Source organism: Thalia democratica, chromosome 5 (assembly GCF_965202585.1).
Source record: "Thalia democratica chromosome 5, ktThaDemo2.hap1.1, whole genome shotgun sequence".
NCBI classification, from domain to species: domain Eukaryota; kingdom Metazoa; phylum Chordata; class Thaliacea; order Salpida; family Salpidae; genus Thalia; species Thalia democratica.
The window spans coordinates 47,993,891-48,013,633 of record NC_139169.1 but is presented as its reverse complement, the minus strand read 5'-3'; the positions used below and the strand labels follow the sequence as shown (position 1 = coordinate 48,013,633).

Genomic DNA, 19,743 nt, shown 5'->3' with positions numbered 1-19,743 from the left:
TTTTGTATATAATCTTTCTTCAGGGTGGTAATTTTAAAAAACAAAAATTGTGTGGTTTTTAACGTAGCATTTTGAAATGATATTTATAGTTTTCGATATTATTACGTTATTTTTAATGCTTCTTTGAAGGGTATAGAGTTTAAAGGGTTAAAACTAAAAGTACAAGAATCTTAAAAATTTAAGTGTCTTATGATTTTTTTGCTAATAATTATATACCGATAGTAGGCATAACATGTAAATTAAAAAAAAATCGCTTAAATTATGTATCCTACTTATTTAGTTAAAGTGGTTTGTTTTTTATATTTTATTCAAATGAGTTGTATTTACATCTCAAAAGTAGGTAAAAGTTTTATAGTAATAACAAAGTTTTTAGAAATAAACTGAGTGAATGAACACATACTTTAAAATCTAAATTAAAATCTCTATAATAACCGCTATACCCTATTACTTTTTCAATTTTTTTATTATTATTTTATAAAAGTATTTTTGTGTTTTTAATTAATTAAAAAAGTAGTATTTAGACTATCTAGTTCAACAATTTACAGATAAGTAAATTTTAATTTTGTTATTAATAATACTTTCAGAATAAAAAAGTTTTGTTATGTTTTAAGATTTTATTTTTAGACAGTAACTGATTTATTTCTTCAGAATTTGTTTATTAAAATGTCAGAATTTGCAGTTTTAAGTACAGCCTTTAGAAATACACCTTTAAAAAGTTTACTGGAAAATTGTGGAATAAAAGTTCAAGATTCTGAAAAAACGGAAAAAAACTCTATCATTTTTCCTTTCAATGTTGCTTTTCTTGTTTATGAAGCCAAAAGTCTTTTGTCAGACAACACTTTGGATGAGAAAATTATTTCTTCTATAGTCAGGTTTCGGAGTTTGAACAAAAACTCGAATCTTATTATAATTGGTAAAATGAAAAGTTTTCAGGAAATTTCTACTTACACTAAAATTCAAAACCGATTAAGACACTTAAATAGTTTTGTAAACGTCTCTATAGACTATGTTGAATGTGCCCAGATTATTCAAGAAGTTTTGAAACTAAACTCTCCTAATGTCAGACAAAGTATTATAGATGTACTTCCTGACAGTACCGGTCTTACATTAGAAGAACAGGAAAATCTAAACATAATTGCAGAAAAACTCAATATTGAAATTTAAGTGAGAAGCAAGTGTTTTGTTCATAAAAACTTAAATTGTTAATACATTTGTTGTGAACTCAGTTTATATTTTAGAAATGTAAATGTTGTTATAGTTTAATTTTATTATAGTTTAGATTTTTTTTAAGTAATAAATTACATTTAACTGTTAAAGTTTTGAATGAATAGTCTCATAGATACTTTTACTTGATAGCTTTAAATAAAGATTAGCAATTAGTACTACGAAAGTCAGATGAAAGTCTTATCATACAAATAGTTTTTGACAGAGTTGCCGGTTACTTAAACCAACTCAATTTGTAATTTAAACTCAAGTTTGTTAAAATGTCAATTAATAAACAATCTCGTGACAACTATTTTAAGTCCTTTTCGACTAACTGGAGTTCTACTTTTTAGTTTTTGTTCATTATACCATTTTTAAAACGCGTATATTCGTTAAATTTTCTTACTGTTATGAATTATGACATAATTTTTACCTTGCTAAAACAAATTACTTCAATGTTTTGAGTTTGTAAATTTGTTGAATTTAAAAAAGTGGCTTTAAAAATGTAATCACAGAATATCAATCTTGCACATAGTGGTTGTGCAATGATATTTAGTAGACTAAAACATTTTTCATTTACTTTACACTGATGTTTAATTTTTTAGTTTTATTTTTAATATAAAAATTACTTATAAATGTAAAGTATATTTTGTTATTACTAACATAGTTTTCCTGTCGTTATATTTGATAAAAAATTGTAAAATGATCTTTAAAATACTGTAATAATAGTTTAAGTACTGTTTTAGAACACGTTGTCTAACTTACAGTAAGTTCAAGCATCGAAATAAGATTTAAAAGCAGATTATGTTTCGTTTAATGTACAAATGAGATTTTGTTCATAATTTATATTTGTACAATCTGTTTTGAGCTTTTTAATTACCATATTGTTTCTAAAGTCATTAATGTTATTCAAATTTACTTGAAAACTAAACGGTTTGCAACATTATTACTTTAGTAACTTATAAACTTTAAAAAACTCGAAATATTTAATGTGAGCTAGGTATTTTAGCAAAAAGTAATATTTTTTCAATCAAAATGTTAAACTAAAAACAAGCCGTAAAGTCACATTTCACCGAAAACTATATTGAAGTCGTGGGAAGATAATGTTTATTTTTTGCCCTACATCTACAACGTTAATACACAAAAAACACCAGCAACTTCTTTCTCATATAAATTTCAATAATTGGTGTCTTCATGCTCTCCGCTTGCAGCTGACTAATCAGTCATAATATATGAAAAGTTTTAGTCTATTAAAAGCATGTTGTCCGTAATAAAATACTGATGATAAAGTAAAATAAAAACTACAAACTAAAAAGTTTGTTGCTCGTCGATAAACATAATTTCAAAATCCTACTAAACAAAAAGTTAAGTTTTCACCCTAAAAATTTTAATTATAATAAAATAGTATAAAAAGGGAAACACTCAGTTCTAACCCGACCAATTTTCCCCGATCAACTCAAATTTTAAAAAAAGGATAAAATAAACAAAAATAAAGTTACTGACCAAGGCTTAGGGGCAACAGTAAAAGAAATTAAAAGTTTTGGGTGAAATTTGATCGCGTGGAAATTGATTCGGGTGAGATTTGTGAGTTTACCTGTAAAAATTAAGATACATTAGAAAGTAAATTACTTTTGTGACAGCTTCTACCAGTGATTGAATAAGGATATATTAGAACTTGTTTTATACAGAAAATAAACTTTGCTACAGTATTCAAACACGTTCGTATTCTACTTTATTATGTTCAAATTTGTTTTGTTGAATTTTAGAAAGTTCAATGCTAGTTTTTTTCTATTACTATGTTGGTTTAATTGTATTAAGTTTTTCAGAAAGTTAACAACTACTAATTTGTGTTTATAGCATAGACAAACTTCTATTACATGGATAATTATAGTACTTTTTTACCTTACTTATGGTTTTAAACTACTCTATTTAAGGTAGAATTTATTTAAAATAATTATGTTAAAAAATTCCACACTGTAAATGTAAAAAAAACAAGTTTTAAATTATTATAAACTTAGTAATTCTTTTTTTTGTCTTCAACAATTTAACATAATTCTAATGCTTGATGTTTAATCAACTTCAAACTTGCCACGATTGACCAAAAAAGTGATGTCTAAGATATTTACAAAGTTTAGTTGAAGAAATAAATATTCAAACTTTTTTTAGCTAACCTGAAATTTGGTAACCTGTTTTTCGAAAATGCTTTTATTTTTTGAACCAATGTCTATTTAACTTTTTTTTTAGTTTAAAAACAGTGTGTAAAGTTTAAAAACCGTTGTTGCAAAAAAATAGTTTAGTTAAGGGAGAGTTGTCTTCAAGGAGTATTTTTTTTAGTTTTTTATTCGCCTACTATCTAAAATCTTTAAAAAGGAATTTTTAATTTTGCTGCATTATTAGATTGAAAGTAAATATTAAAAATCAGTACATCATACATTTTTTTCTATCATCATTAACTAATTAGCATTGTATTATAATTACACAACAGTTTTTATGAACCATTAATCAAATATATATTTTGATCAACAACTATTAAGAAATTTTAAGAGTGTAGAGTAGGAATTTATAAAAATTTTCATAAAACCCCCCTTGAAGAAATTTAAAAAAAGCTGTAGCCCCGTCCGACAAGATTTCGCGAAAAACTACCCTTAAATACGCCTACAACGTTTTTCTTTTTTTTTTTGCTTTTCATCATAAACTCTAGATTATCTGGTGTAAGTTTCAAATTATAGCCTCATGGCTCCTTTACTACTCACAACCCCCCCTTAATGTTTAGATAGAGCATTACTTGTTACTACTTTTAATGTTTGGATAGATGTATTTATTTTTAATTTGTTTTTTTACAAAAATTTTAGTAAAACTAGCTAGTTTAGTTTATAAAAATTAGATTTTTACTTTTGACTAAGATGACTTTATAAAAAGATTTTAGAATTTAAGTTAGTATGCCTACTAATATATAACAATACTTTTTAAGTAACTTATTAATTTCACTTATTAACATCCCTTTTTACATATCGTTTGTGTAATTTTGCTTGCTATATTTTGTCCTGGTCAAGACGTTAAAAGGTATCCAAGTGTGAAAGTGTGCGACTCGATAACCGAAAGGTTTTTTGTGCACTAGGTCCTGGGACAAAATATTTTGAGCTTTTTTTTTTTGTTCAATAAACTAAATTGCTATCACTCAAAATCGATTATGCGTATTGTGCTTCAAAAAAACATGTACTAAATTAAAACAAACACAGTAACGCAACGGAAGATAAAAATAATTTTTGTATCACAAACAAAAAATGTTCTGATTTTATCGTCTAAGTGGGATTTTATAGTATTAATTTTTCTTAGAGTCATTTTTAGTCAGAAAATCGCCATTTATCGACGTTATTAATAAGCTCTTCCTTTTATCACTGTTCTTTCGGTTGCGTTTGCCGATATCCTTGCAACTAAGATAGCCAAGACTAACATGAGCAGTAGCTTGAAGAAAAGCTGTTTTTTCAAGAGCCACATTTTTTAAATTTAAAACTTAGGCGATTAAGTAATGCAAATATCCTGGAAAAGATATTAAACGGTATCCGTGGAGTATAACTCCATAACCGAAAGGTTGTTTTTCGTCTACCTAGTCCTATAGTTAATATAATTATTTATAAAATTTTATATAACTATTTATAAAAGTTTTTTGCAACAACTTGGAAAATGACTTTAATATTTAGAACTAAAAATTACACATTTAGCTAATTTTATTTTCTGTTTTTCTTAAATTTGTGCAGCTACAATTAAGTCATAAGTACAAGTTAATTTCAACTCTACAGTTAAAAAAAGCTCTTTACAACAGATTATTAGAACAACTAGCTTGTTTATATGTTAGGTTTCAAGTTGTGTGGCTGTCACAGACTTGTGTGGCTGTAACATTTTGGCACAGTAAGTCTAATAAAATTTTCCTACATTTCAATAGTTTTTTTTTTCTTTTAATTGTAGTAACTTTCCATATAGCAATAGTTTCCGTAGCCTTAATATAGCGTGTTTAGTTAAGCTAAAATTCAATTTAAGCTCAGTTGTTAAAACAAGTTCAATTTTTGAATATTGTTCTATTTATAATGGTTTTATATTGTATTAGAATTTCGTTCGCTAAGTTTTCTTTCAAAGTGCAAAATTTTTAGTCATAAATTAACTTCTTAAACAAATTTTTGCTTATTTTTCTAATAATTTTTAATACAAAAAAAAAAAATTTACAGGTCACTAACTGTTGTTTGTAAAGCTAAATTTTATTCTAAGATAAAAATGATGGTGCACAGAATATAGTTCATTCTGATTTATTTTGCTGCTTGAGTTTCCTAAAATATTGTTTTTGCTCTTTCTTTGAGACGTCCTTAAAGCGTAGTGTTAGCTGACCGCGGTTGCGTCTGCCAACGATCAACTCGCTGTACAACAAAGACTTTGGGATTTGGTTGTCGCCTAAACTCAGAACATGACCAAGACAGCAAAGCCTGTGTTAGTAAGGGTAAAGTACATAGTGGTGAGACCACTACGTCTCAACACTTTCTTGTTGGTGATCTTTTGTTGATTTTAATAATAAAACGAAGGCATTGTAGGTAAATTTAGTTTATTTTCTTCTCTTGAACTTTCGACAAGGTCCACGTTTTGCTATCATATAGCAGAGTACTACATACACATGCACAATCAACGTTAGATTTTGTAAAAATTATTGATTTTTGGTTATCCCAAACTCTTGAATTCAGTCAGGTGGAATTGCCTGAAACTTCACCAGTACGACAACCAATTTCGTGTTCAAAAATGCATTTGACGCATTTTTTTAGCCTAGGTATACATTTTGAAATCATATCGATGTTGATTTATAGTAGAATAGATTTTTTTGGCTAAGAACTTTTGCTTTTAAGGCTAATGTCCTGGTATTTGACGTTAAACTGTTCTGGTGTATGACTCGATAACCGAAAGTTTTTTTGTACACCAGGTTCTTGGACCAAACCTTTTGAGCGTATTTTTTTGTCGTTCAATAAACAATATATAATGGTAAAGCTGAAATCTGAGCTTGATGGCGAAAACTGAGTTTTCTGAAAATCTTAGACAGAAAGAATTATGAGTGTAGCAATATCGGCAAAGAGAAGACCTAGTACTAAGAAATGTTTTACCTTACTTTTATTTTCAAACATAAAAGGTTAAAAAGGCAACCATCATTTCTTGTACGAAAATATGTGGACGATCTGACAGATTGGCTTAACAACATTAAAAAGAAAACTCTAAAAGAGTTTTTAATACAAGTAAGTAGCATTGCTTCGATCTACTTATGGTTTTAAACTAAACAGAACTGCTACTACTACCATATAGACTTACTTTGTGTTGTTCACAGTGTTGAACATAGTTTTAAAACATCCATATTTCCCAATCGTAAACAGCCCTATCCTACTTACTAGATTTAAAAGCTTTAGTATAAATAGTGAAAGCGAAATACAAATTTGCAGACTCACAGAGAGAAAATTATATTATAGAAGACGTTGAGACCTAAATGCACATTGCGACTCGGGATATACTCCTGAGGCCAGCTCATACAGGCAAGGAATAACTACACACTTATAAGCTTTATACGCAATTCAAACAAACTTCATGTTGTTGCTGCAAGCAAATTATTACTACTATTTCTTTACAAGCTTATGATGTTAGCATCATGCCTGTCTAATCATCATACTTCCCTCAAACCTTCGAATAAAGTTTTTAGTACACAAGGGTAATAAGCAGGACTTGTATTGATGGAGCAATTTCATTTTGCAGTATATTTTAATAAAAAAGTAGTTTTTATAACTTGTAAAACAAAATTTTTATTAACTCTTAGACCTGGTTCGTTTTACTTTTAGTTTATATATATGTTGGACATCGAGGTGAAAATTTTATTTTTTTACTTCAATTGTCTAAATATCTAATATTTACAAATAATATTTAAAAACAATTTTGACGAGTAACTCATTAAAAAAACTTGCTTCTTTAAACATTACTTTCAAACAAATGTTAACATTAGTTTTTTAATCGATAATTTTTATTCATCTCAAAGTTTTTTGATTGTTTTTGGAAAAAAAAAAAAGGTTTCATTAAGTGCTGTGAGTAAATTTAAAGTGTTGTGTGTAAGACCATTAATCATTCAGTACTAAAGATCAATATTGTGTTATAGCCCAATCTTATATGGCTTCAAAATATTCATCGTGTTTTGATCAGGCGAAAAGTGATGGTATATAAGCACTTAACAAAAACTCCGATAAAGTAAGTACACCTCACGCCAAAGAAGTAATCAACTCTTCGATCTTCAAAGCTTTGAACTTTGGGTTTACAATCATTTCTAACTCGCTATCATTTCTAACCTGCTCATTTCTAACCTGATCACTTCTAACCCGATAATTTCTAACCCAATCACTTCTAACCCGATAATTTCTAATCTGATCACTTCTAACCCGATCACTTCCAAACCGCTTACTTCTAACCCGATTACTTCTAACTCGATTACTTCTAACCCGATCACTTCTAACTCAATAACTTCTAACCCGATCACTTTTAACCCGATCACTTCTAACCTGATCATTTCTAACAAGATCATTTCTAACACGATCTTTTCTAACCCGATTTAACCGTATTATTTCTAACCCGATCACTTCTAACCCGACAATTATTAACCTGATCTTTATTAATATGTTTGTTTATTATTGTTTTAAAGTAAGGATTTGTTTAAAAACAAACCAATCTCAACAAAATTGTTTTTTAATGAAATTTACTTTATCTTATTTTAAACAAAATATAATGTTCAGATAGCTTGTGTTAAAAATTAATTTTTGATATTTATTGCTATTGGAAGTTTGTTGTCCTACACTAGACCTAGGCATTAAAATCCGGGCCACTTACACTAAATGACACATAACGAAGATTCGAAAATTTATGTAGCTTAAAATCAAAAGCTACAGTATTATCTAATGTTTTTAGATTAAAAGCAAAAGAATTCAACACTTTAGTATGATTTTAATTAACTTATTTATGATTTGAAGAAGGCTTTAAACAAATTTGGTTTTAACTTCATAATCAGCAACTTAAACATCAATTCTTTCAACGATTAGTGAGTTTCAATAAAATTAAACACAGCTGTTTAATCTTTTATTTTAGAATTAACATTTAATTTCTTTTCAACAAAAAACATTCTCTGCAAAATTCAGAAATACATATTGAGACGATTTAGTAAATTATTTCAATGATTTTAGTGCAACAACCAGCGAAATAGTTTGAATCATGCACTTCTACATTAATATAAGGTTCAGAATTACTTTTATATAATTTATTTAGAACATACTGGAATGTCAGAATTCAAACAAACTACAAAAATTCATGAATAAAGTTTGTATTGTGAAACCTATTTTATAAGTTTAAACTTCTAATGAAGAAAAAACTCGTGATATTTATAGAAATTTAGAGGTGCAAAAAACACCAAGAATTAAGTCAACAGACTTCAAGATGGCGTTACTGTAATGAATTAAAAGTAAAAACGTTGCGTGTAATAATCGTCTTTAAAATTATTTGATTAAAAGAAACAAAGAACTTAATGGAGTTTTTATAAACTTCTGGTTTTATAAACTACCCTCGGACTTGTTAAACAAATAAACACGTGTGTTTAATTATTAGTGACTTTTTTTTTGCTCTAGGACTAAGTAGGAACTTATTAATGATGTGAAATCAAGACCGTCAATCGACGTAACATACTTTTTCGGTTTGTTATATGACATAACTGTTTCAACAGCTAGATTATATCTAAAAATCATGCTTTTCCACTTAATATAGCAAAAGTATTTAATTTCTCCTAATGTTTGTTTGAATTCCATTATCTTAATAAGCATATGCAAGTTGTAGAACAATCTATACAAGTTATTAAGATGGAACTTAAAACTAACCTACTATAAAACCTTATGAAGATAGTCAGAAATAGTACAAAATTCACATTAGACTTGTAGTTTTTAGACCGTAATATAAAGGTTTTTTTATCTGAATATTACAATTGTAAAGTTTTACACTTTAATATTTGCTTATCTTAAAATTATTAAAGTCACGTGATTTACAATAACATACAAAATAAATATAGTTATAACTGCTTACTTTAAAATTCTACAAAGAAGAGTTAAAAATATTGGAAGGTAAACAATTTAGTAAATTGTATATCATTAACGAAAAACGTATGTTAAAGTAAATTGAAATAACAAAAAAAATTGAAATAATGAAAAAAAGTTGAAATTTTATATAGGATGAAATATCAAAAAATGAGGTAATAAAAATAATTTAAAATCACATTAAGTTAATGCTCAAATTAAAATTTAAACTAAAAATATTTTTAAGTAACACATTAAAATCATTATGTTCTAAAATAACTGAAAATTAATTTCTTTTTTATTGTTTTAATGACTTTATTAAAACTAGTTAGTTTTTGCATGAAATTGAGATAAAAAATAAAAATAAAATAAATAAGTAAAATGGGTTAGAAACGATCAGGCTAGAAGTGACTGGGTTAGAAATGATCGGCTCCCGAACTAAGTCACCATTTCTAAACTTCCAACACCGATAGAGCAGGTTTCCATTTTCAAATTGATCGAGCTCAACTGGACGTCCCAAGTGGTTAAATTTCTACAACAATGTGCGAGAGCGTATTCTCAGATTACATACGCACCTTAATTCTCAAGTAAACAAATAAGGTCACTACCACCGGCTCTATTTCAGCTGAGTCCTTGTTCAGCAATTAAGTTTTCTCAAGTATTTTCTTTGTCTGTCTAAACACATTTATAGTTCACTGTAACATTGTAATTTCTATATCTCGTTGCGCTCTAAATCCTAATCGACGAGTAAGCATAAGTACTAACGTCCTGATCCAGTGAATAGTATGAGCTTTCATTTGTTACAGTACAATTAGAAGTCGTGAACACCAAGAAACCTTTTAAAGTATATAACTTTAAGCTTACTACTTTTTATTTTGTGTGTAATTTTAACTATCTAAAAGAAACATTGAAAGCAATGAAAAAATATTGGCTCTCAAATCACTTTGCACTTGGTCTCAGACCGAGGGATTAACTAAGTATCAAAATTAATCGAAACTACTACGAATTGGCTCTTGTGAGACTGCTAAATCGTTACAGAGCAGTTTCACAGGAAACTGGTGACGTAAACAGTTCGAAAAGCAATATCTGTATAACTTTTAGAGCCACAAACATACGGTTCATTTTTTATAAAGTTTATTCAGCAGTCAAATTTTTTTCTAAAGTTTTCCTCAGTGCTTGTAAACTAAAAATTCTGGTAAAAAATATATAAAAGGAAAATGGTTCATATTTCAGAGATTATTCAAATTTATGATATACAAACAAAAATAATCACCAAACAAAGCATAAATAAAATAAAACAATTCAACTAAAATAATACCTTATAAATAAAGTTAGTAACTAGTTTAGTAACCAATGTTAAAAACTTAATTATTAAGGACTAGGGCTATAATTTAGGTGCTTAAAGACTCTAAAACTGTTTTATTATTTATTAAGATGCATCTCTAAGTTTAAATATTTAAAATGCTGTATTAAAATTAATTAGTATGGAAATGAAAAACAGTAAAAATCATAAATATCTAATTTAAATATAATTTTAAAGCAAATAGTACTTTATCAATAATGATCAACTATTAAGAATTAAAAAATATATAATGCGGTGGTTTTTTTGTAGATTTTATTTTTGTTTTTTAAGTAGAGATTTATAATTGTTTATTCAAAACAACCAAACGTATAATATTACTTCTAAAACTTTCAAATTACTTAAATGTATTTTTCAGATTTTTTCATTCTAATTGATGATTTGTTTGGATAAAGCATAGTTTTGCAATAAACTAAATAATTATAAATCTCGTACATTGTCTCTTAAAATTTAAACTCCAAACTGTAAATTTTTGATTAAAAGTAAAAGTACAGTAACCTCTCGCTTATTTACGCACATTGTGTCCACAGATAAAGTGCGTAAAGATATGAGAGATCATAAAGATACGAGAGATACCAAATATACTTGCTATAATGGCTGTGTTTTGATATTGCTTCTAATTATAAGCAGACTGGAGACTTTTCCACTTTTAAAAATTTGTTTACTTTGTTTATAAATTTAAAATATATAACTATACATATACTAAAAAAAGACTTAAATTTATATAAAATAATAATACTTGTAGAAAAATTTACTAATTTTATTAATAATAATAATAAACAACTGAGATTTGTGTTAAGTGTAAGCTCTAAATTTGTTTAGTATCACTGCTATTTTTTGATAGGAAGTTTCATTAGATTTATTTTTTAGATATTTATTCATATATAGGGTAAGAGTGCTGTATTATTTATTTGTGTTTTAAACTCTCATTATTTCATTATACTTTCATTATTTAACACAGTCATATTTTTTCAGAATTTTAATTTAATCTCATACTGTTAACAAAATTTTTGATATACTTAGGTATAACTAAATGTTTATCAGTTAGTCAAGTAACATAATTTTACAAAGTCTAAAGATATAGAGGTGAGTTAGTATTTAAAAACATATTTTAAGTTAAAAATATACAATAAACCTAACTTGTGCAATATTAAAACAAACTAAAATTTTTATTTTTTGAATTCTTAGAATTCCAAAATGCGTAACTAAACGAGAGTGCGTAACGTCACGAGTGCGTAAAGATGCGAGAGGTTACTGTATTAATAAATTCTATAGAACTATAACTACTTAAATAAGAGTTTTGATTAACGCTCAATTTTTTAATTGCATAATTATAAAATATAAACAAAAAGGTCACAGTAACAAAAATTGATGCTTCTACACAATTTACGTACAAAACATTATAGCAGAGAGAAATATCACGTGATTTTAAATTGTACATGAGAAAATTTTAAGGCGAAGACTGTGCAAGTTGAAGGGCTACATCTAAAAAGGTTTCAAAATTTCTACCGAATTTTTCAAAACAATCTAATAGTTCATATTCAATTTCTTCTTCCTTTTCATCAATTTTATCAAATGTAGTTAATAAACTATCTAATTTTGATTCTATTTCTTTTTCATCTCGATTTAATTCTGATTGAAAACTGTCATTCGCTGAGCTGCAACTTGCAAACGAAGAAGAATGATAATCAGTTGAGGAACAACTTTCGTTTGATACTTCAAGTTTCGAATTCTTTAGTAAATTCTTTTTTACTTTTGATTTATTATTAAGTTTTAAATTCTTTAAACAATCAGATTTACTGCTTAAGCTATCTGACAAGTGGTCACATTTTTCATAAGTTACATATGATATGTCAGTTAAGCTTGAGCTTGTGGTTCTATCTAGGTCTTGAAAATGTTGATTTGGTCTGAGAAAATCTGTAAAAACTGCTGATTTCAGATTGTTTAGCTCTTCTTGGAGATTTCTGTTGTGCTCAGTAAGATGATCGATTTTGCTATGAAGGACTAGCATGTTGTATGTATCATCATTTTCCTGTAGAAAGTATAAACAAACTTTAATTTTTGTTTACATTCTAATAATAGTTTTGATTTTTTTACAATCTAATTTCGCAAACAGTGTTATAAGAGTATTTGGTGTGTAGCTTGATAATCATAAGGTCTTTCTTTACTTTAGATTCATTTACTATATTTATGAAGGTACTAAATTTATGGTCAGTAAACTATTTAATAAAAACTTCTATTCGAATATTTACTAATAATTAAAGCTATAACTGTCATTTTTAATTACCAGTCTAATATATTAATATATATAGTCTTAGAAATATTTATATACAAACATATATAATTAATAAAGTAGTTTATAGTAGCACATTGCAATTTTTATAACTTTAAAGTTTTAAATTATGTTCAACGTTTTAAGAACATTGGTGGGTCAAGACAAGAAAAAAATACTATGGCATATAAACTTAAGGTAAAAGTATTAAATTAAAGTAAGTTTTTTTAGAACATAAAAGTTAAAATTAACTTTTGAGATATTGTCAGTTTTGTAAAAAGTCTTCTGGTATTTCTTTTACATTATAAACTTTCCTGTAATTTAAAGATCAATAGAAATCTATCAACTTTTTTTTTTGACCTCAAGTCAAATCTTTTAAAAACACTCCTTAAATAGTTGAAGAGCTTTCATAACTTTAAATTTAAAAGACACAAAAAACAGTAATTTTTGAAAACTTTTTTTATTTTAATAGTTCCGTTTAGTACTTAATTTATTTAGGAAGTTGTACTTCAAAAATTTTTAAAAGAAATCTGCAATATTTTTGCTTAAAAAAATCTATGACTAGTTTCAAAAAATCATTTTCGAGAAGATATAAGAATTATGAACAGAGCAATTTTAGTTTAGTATAAAAAAGTGAAAACATGCAATATAGTGACGTAACATTCATCTTTAATTTTAAGTAAAAAATAATAACATTTTATACCACTTGAATTAAGTCATGGTCTATTCCTTTTTTAAAATTAGATTGAAGTACAATGTTATTCCTTATTATACGTTTCAAAAAAATGCTGAGTTCTTTAATTCTATAAAAATAAGCAAATTCTTTGTGATTGTACATGTTTGAAATTGGAGATTTATAGTCTTAATCAGTTACAGAATACAAATTAATTCTAAAATTACCTTAAATCTTTCCAGCATAGTATACTTTTCTTTATTGGATTTCTTTTTTTCTTGATCGTAGTTAATTATTTAGGAAGTTGTACTTCAAAAATTTTTAAGCAAAAATATTGCAGATTTCTTTAAAAAAATTTTGAAGTACAACTTCCTAAATAATTAACTACGATCAAGAAAAAAAGAAATCCAATTAAGAAAAGTATACTGTGCTGGAAAGATTTAAGGTAATTTTAAAATTAATTTGTATTCTGTAACTGATGAAGACTATAAATCTCCATTTTCAAACATGCACAATCACAAAGAATTTGCTTATTTTTATAGAATTAAAGAACTCAGCATTTTTTTGAAACGTATAATAAGGAATAACATTGTATTTCAATCTAATTTAAAAAAAGGAATCGACCATGACTTAATTCAAGTGGTATAAAATGTTATTATTTTTTACTTAAAATTAAAGATGAATGTTACGTCACTATATTGCATGTTTTCACTTTTTTATACTAAACAAAAAATGCTCTGTTCATAATTCTTATATCTACTTGAAAATGATTTTTTTAAACTAGTCGTAGATTTTTTTAAGCAAAAATATTGCAGATTTCTTTTAAAAATTTTTGAAGTACAACTTCCTAAATAATTAATTACGATCAAGAAAAAAAGAAATCCAATAAAGAAAAGTATACTATGCTGGAAAGATTTAAGGTAATTAATTTAAGGTACATGTAAAATTAATTTGTATTCAGTATTTAATTTAAAAATTTCAAGCTGTTTATAATTTTTTAAGATTCTAAGAAGATTGGTCAAAAATTGAGGAGATGAAAAGTTTTTAATTAAATAGTTCTTTAAGCTGTTCTAATTTTCACTTTTGATGTGTTTCCTAGTCACTAACATTGATCCCTGATATTGCAATGGTTATTTAAACTTTTTAAGTGGTTAAAATATCCTATAGCTTAGATAAAATTCTAAAATATAAGATCAACTTGTGAAAAACAACGTGGATCATCATTTTTTTTAGTGTTGTAAAAAATAGCAAAAACCAAAACTTTGTTTTAAAGTTCTTGTTATTAAAACAATCATAACTTCTACTGTCAACCTTTTAAAATATTTGAAAAATATATAATCAAACAAAAACTCAGTTACAATAAATTTACATACATGACAAGAGTATATTTAAATAACTTCTTATTTACCTTACTTTTTGAAGCATTTTCTAAAAACTTTACTGTTCCTGCCATAACTTCATTTTCATGATCCAGTCTTTAAAAAAGTTTATATTCTAATTGTTTTTCTTAACTAAAATATGTAACAAACAAGAATTTAGTTAATAATAAAAACATTTTTACAAACCTTTCAACAAGTTTTTTTAACTTAACATTTTCTTCTAACACTAGTTCATTTATCTGTTTAGACAAAAAGCTGTTACAACTGTCAGGTACAGTTTGTTCATCTTCATCATAAAAACTTTTGGTATCGCTAACTGATTGTTCAGAACCACATTTTGAAGACTGTTCTTGATCACTCATGACTTTTTTGTATTTTTTTGTAATATTATTTCTGATTGTTCTGGCAGCTGAACTTAATTTATCCTTATTACCTGCCCTAACACAGTATTCATGTTGTGGATGCGTAATTTTATGGTTATGAGTAGCTTTTTGTAATAAAAAACACACCTGACAAGTATTGTAATTAAAACATTTAAGGCACTGAAATCTCATTCCAACCATTGGTCTGACCCTGCAAACAGAACAAGCCACATGATGCCATGTCCTGCTTGCGTATTTAAGTCTATGCATTACTCCTAAAAACTCTAGTCCTGCTTGCTTTACAAACTCATCTAGGGTGAAAGAAAATCCCTGTGTTGAATCTTCTTCTAAAATACTTGGTTTTTCATTAATTGCTTGTAGCAGTTTTTTCTTTGAACTTTTAAACTGCTGAAAACTTGACCATTCTAATGTCTGTATATCCATGTTAGCATAAATTTCAAAAATTGCTTTAAACTTGGATTTTAAACCATGGTAGTTTAATGTATTAAAGAAAAATAAAAAGTCACTTACTTTTACCATATTTTTTGTACTTTCAAAAATTCTGTAAGTAAATGTTGCTGCAAGCTCAGATATTTCATTTAATTTTCTAGTCCCTAAACTATCGCTTTTTTCAATTGCATCTTTTATAATTTCTTTTAACTGAGATAAGTTTATGTTCACAGCAGGCTGAAGTTTTCTATTTTCTAACACAACTCGAAGTTCTTTTGTGTTAATCAAGTCAAAGCATATTATATCCTGGATTTTACCTAGCTTCAATGCTATCCGGTAAACTTCAAACTGGACAACATCAAATTCATCAACTACTTTCCTTACTAAACCATCAACTTTAGAGTTCATTTTTTACTTTTAGCTTTGAAATGTTAGTAAACAGTTTTTTAGCTAGAATAATCAGTATAACTTACAAATATTTAAATTGTTATACTTAAAATTTTTAAAAAAATAAAAAAATATAAAAACTTACAAAAGATTTTTATAATTAAGTTTAAATAGAATTAAGATAAAATTAGTTTAGAGTTCTATTAGAATAAGCTCTTTACATTTTAGTAAATCAAGCAGTCTTTTTTAATTAAGACAAATAACTAAGTATAATTAAAAAAAAGAAAATTGGTAGTTATTTTCTTATAGTTGTAAATCATATTTGTATAGTTTTAAAGTATTTGTAATTAAAACATTTTTAAAATTTTACTGTTTAGTTTATCTCCACTTCAAAAAAGAGGGTGTAGAGTTATGTAGCTCATTAGGTTGTAAATTATTACGTGTGATCTTTAAAGGTTGTACACTATTTATTAATAAACTGAACAACACTTGTTTTTTATTAACGATCTTATCAATAGTTGAATCACTATATCTTTTATTCTAAAATAAGACATCAGATCAAAGATGAGATATAAGATTAAAGATATGACAGCATTTTTAAAAACTAGTTACAACATTATTTCTTTGCTTGTATGGACAGATAAATTGATAAAGTATTTAATCTTAAGATACAATCGTTGACACAATCTGAAGCAATTCTTAAATCTATCTTAGGAAACTAACTTATCTTAGACAATATTAGACAAATTAAGGTTTAGGCTACTATCTTCAGAAATATTTCAATTGTAATATGCGGCTACCAGACTGCTGCACACCTGGCTGAAAAGTAATGATTGTAGATTGTTACCAAAAATCATATGTAAAGACTAATAATTGTGCCTCAATCAAAATCCAGGACAACTACATTTTTAGGCTGAAAAGATGCACACTGGTATAGCAAGGGTTGCCACTTTTTGAGGCATAAAAACTAGCCTTTGTTACATCAAACTATCCTGAGTTTATAATAAAATAGAAAAAAAAATAATTCCTAATATAACAAAAATCATCAGACTTAAAATAGTTGCTTTTATAAAATGTTTAATGAATATAAAAGAATACATAAGAAATATGAGGAACTTCATGTTTAAATAATGATAATTTAAGGGCATAGGGGGGTCCAACATTTCTTTTTACTAAAAATTGTATCTTAAATGAAAGCTTTAAGTACAAACTACAAGCCAGTTTTTATAGAATTAAAAAATCTTATTAAACTTTTGAGATATTGTAATTTTTATAAAAAGTTTCCAATACAAACTTATGGACCACATATTTTTTGTGGTCAATTTTCTGGGAAATTTAAAATCTCTAAAAACCTATCTTTTCCTTCATTTTTGAGCTAGAGACCTCAAACTTTCAGGAAACGTTCCTTTTGTAATTTAGAAGACTTTGAACGTTGGAATTTTGAAAATATTAAAAAATAAAAATTTTAGATGAAAAAAAAACAAAAAATAGGTGGTTTTTTTAATAAACATTTTATTTCTCAAAATTAAAAAAAAGCCCTGTATTTAATCTCGTTAAAATTTAGTAATACACTTTCTGTGAAAATTTGAAGAAGATTGCTTAAAAAATGAAGGAGGAGATAGATTTATAGTGAAATAGTCTTTTTTTGCATTTTTAGTTTGCGCCTTCCATTAGGAACCTATTGAGGTCCCCGACTTTGATCGCTCATATCTCAAAAAATACTTTAAATTTTTTCAAGTGGTTAAAAATGTCTGATAGCTCAGATAAAACTCTATAAAATAAGATCTACTTGTAAAAATCAAGGTGGACATGCCAATAAGCAAAATGTACATGGGTCATGTCTTCAATAAAAACAGTTTAGATTTAAAAAAACAATTTAAAATAGTCATAGTTAAGGGCATAGGGGGGTAAACACCTCTTTTTGGTTTTTGATCTTATTTTATATAGTTTTTACTAAGCTACAAGATGCTTTTTACAGATTTAAAAAATTCAAAATATTTTTTGAGATATAGCCGGTCAAAGTTGGAGGAAACAATAGGATCCTCATGGGAAGCGCAAACTAAAACAGCATTCTAAGATGCGCATTCTTAAGTGTGGACATTTTTTAAAAATTGCAAAAAAATTCTAATTGAGCTGAGTTAATGCTTGTTTAATAAATGCTTTAAAAACACCTCTAAATATAAATAATAAGTGCGTGTGCATTATTTAAAACTTCATAGTAAATAAAATTTTATGTACATACATGAAAAATTTTTAAATTTATTAAAAGTTTAAAGCGTTCGTTAAGCTGATCTGAACTTCATAAATGTCTTATTTATGTGTTTATTTTGTTGTAAGCACATTCTAAAGTTAGGGTTTAATTTAGATTTAGAGCTTTTCAATATCGAAGTGAAACTATTTTTCACTATGATATTGGTGCGACTTCACCCTAGGTCAGGAGTCAGCAAACTGCGGCCCGCAGGCCGCATTAAAATTTTTTTCAACTAGTTTGATAAAAATATTCTCAAAAAACAAAAATTAAAATATAGTGTTATCTTTAAAGGATAATCTATCGCCTAAATTTTTTTTATTCAAAAAAGTTATCTTTAAATGTGTTTTTTAAACCACATAAAAAATGTTCCTTTTTTGACCTGCCAACCCCTGACCTAGGTAATTTCCATATACAGTTATATAACTTAACTTCAAAATTTGGGTTTGTAGTGATGTTCATATTTTATCTGCAGCAAAACATTCTAAGATAAGGTATGTGCTTACAAAAACAGTTGTTTTGAATTTTTAATAAATTTTACTTGTTTGTTTTTCTAAGATATAATAGTAAATGTTTTTAAACTTTAAACTATTACTACATAAATTAAAATTGACTCTGTCAACCCCTGATCTGAAATCTAAATTATTATAAAGGCAAATAGTTGAAAACAAGTTGAAGTTGAAAACCATAGTTACTGAAAAAAAAATTAAAAACCCCTAAGTCAAAATATTTAATTATTTTATTAAGTCATATAAAAACGGGGACTCTTCGGCTGCAAATCAAAGTCGTTTCTGATTGGCTAATATTTTACGTGATTTATTCTAAGATTTTAGTATTTTTTTTTTTTTTCAATTTATGTTTAAGGTAGGTTAGGGATAAGGCAATAGATAAAATTTTTAAGTAACGAGGTTAAGAATAAGGGTATGGATGGAAAATGGATATTCTTGGTATAAGGCTAATCAGGGACGCAGCTAGCTCGAAAAAGTTACGAATCTGTAAAAAAATTAAAACGTTTGAAATGAAGCATGATAACTTCCTAGCGGAAACAGAGCAATTTAAACTACTTTAATTGTTATTGACTTGTATATTAAAGTATGCAGTTATGTTTAACTTAAAAAATAAATGGAGTGTTTTAGTATTAGTCATAACTTTATTTGTATACAAGGCAATTTATATTGCTGAACCCCCTATTATTCTTTATGCGTTGCCACTTGTGTAAACCCACAAAACTTTCATTGAAATTAAGTATAAAAAATTCACAATTTAACTCAAAAACAGTTATATTCTTTATT

The 19,743-nt window shown here is 26.6% G+C and overlaps 1 protein-coding gene across 1 annotated transcript; it reads right to left on the bottom strand.

Annotated features, from left to right (window-relative positions):
• Positions 1–11,209: 11,209 nt before the first annotated feature.
• On the bottom strand, positions 11,210–16,006 carry LOC145835757 (uncharacterized). Its single transcript, XM_082943468.1, has 3 exons — positions 15,191–16,006; positions 15,034–15,100; positions 11,210–12,712 (listed from the first exon to the last, which is right to left on the bottom strand). The coding sequence occupies exons 1-3, from the start codon at positions 15,904–15,906 to the stop codon at positions 12,131–12,133; spliced, it is 1,365 nt and encodes a 454-aa protein (XP_082799594.1). The 5' UTR covers positions 15,907–16,006; the 3' UTR covers positions 11,210–12,130.
• Between the last annotated feature and the right edge of the window lie 3,737 nt (positions 16,007–19,743).

What these genes read in the sequence shown, in the direction of transcription:
- LOC145835757 (XM_082943468.1), bottom strand. Translation starts at nt 15,906, where the DNA reads ATGGTAAAAGTAAGTGACTTTTTATTTTTCTTTAATACATTAAACTAC. An exon ending in TTAAAAAAACTTGTTGAAAG is followed by an intron (nt 15,101 to 15,190) that starts GTTTGTAAAAAT and finishes ACTTTTTTAAAG; the next exon opens with ACTGGATCATGAAAATGAAG. An exon ending in AAAATGCTTCAAAAAGTAAG is followed by an intron (nt 12,713 to 15,033) that starts GTAAATAAGAAG and finishes TACTTTCTACAG; the next exon opens with GAAAATGATGATACATACAA.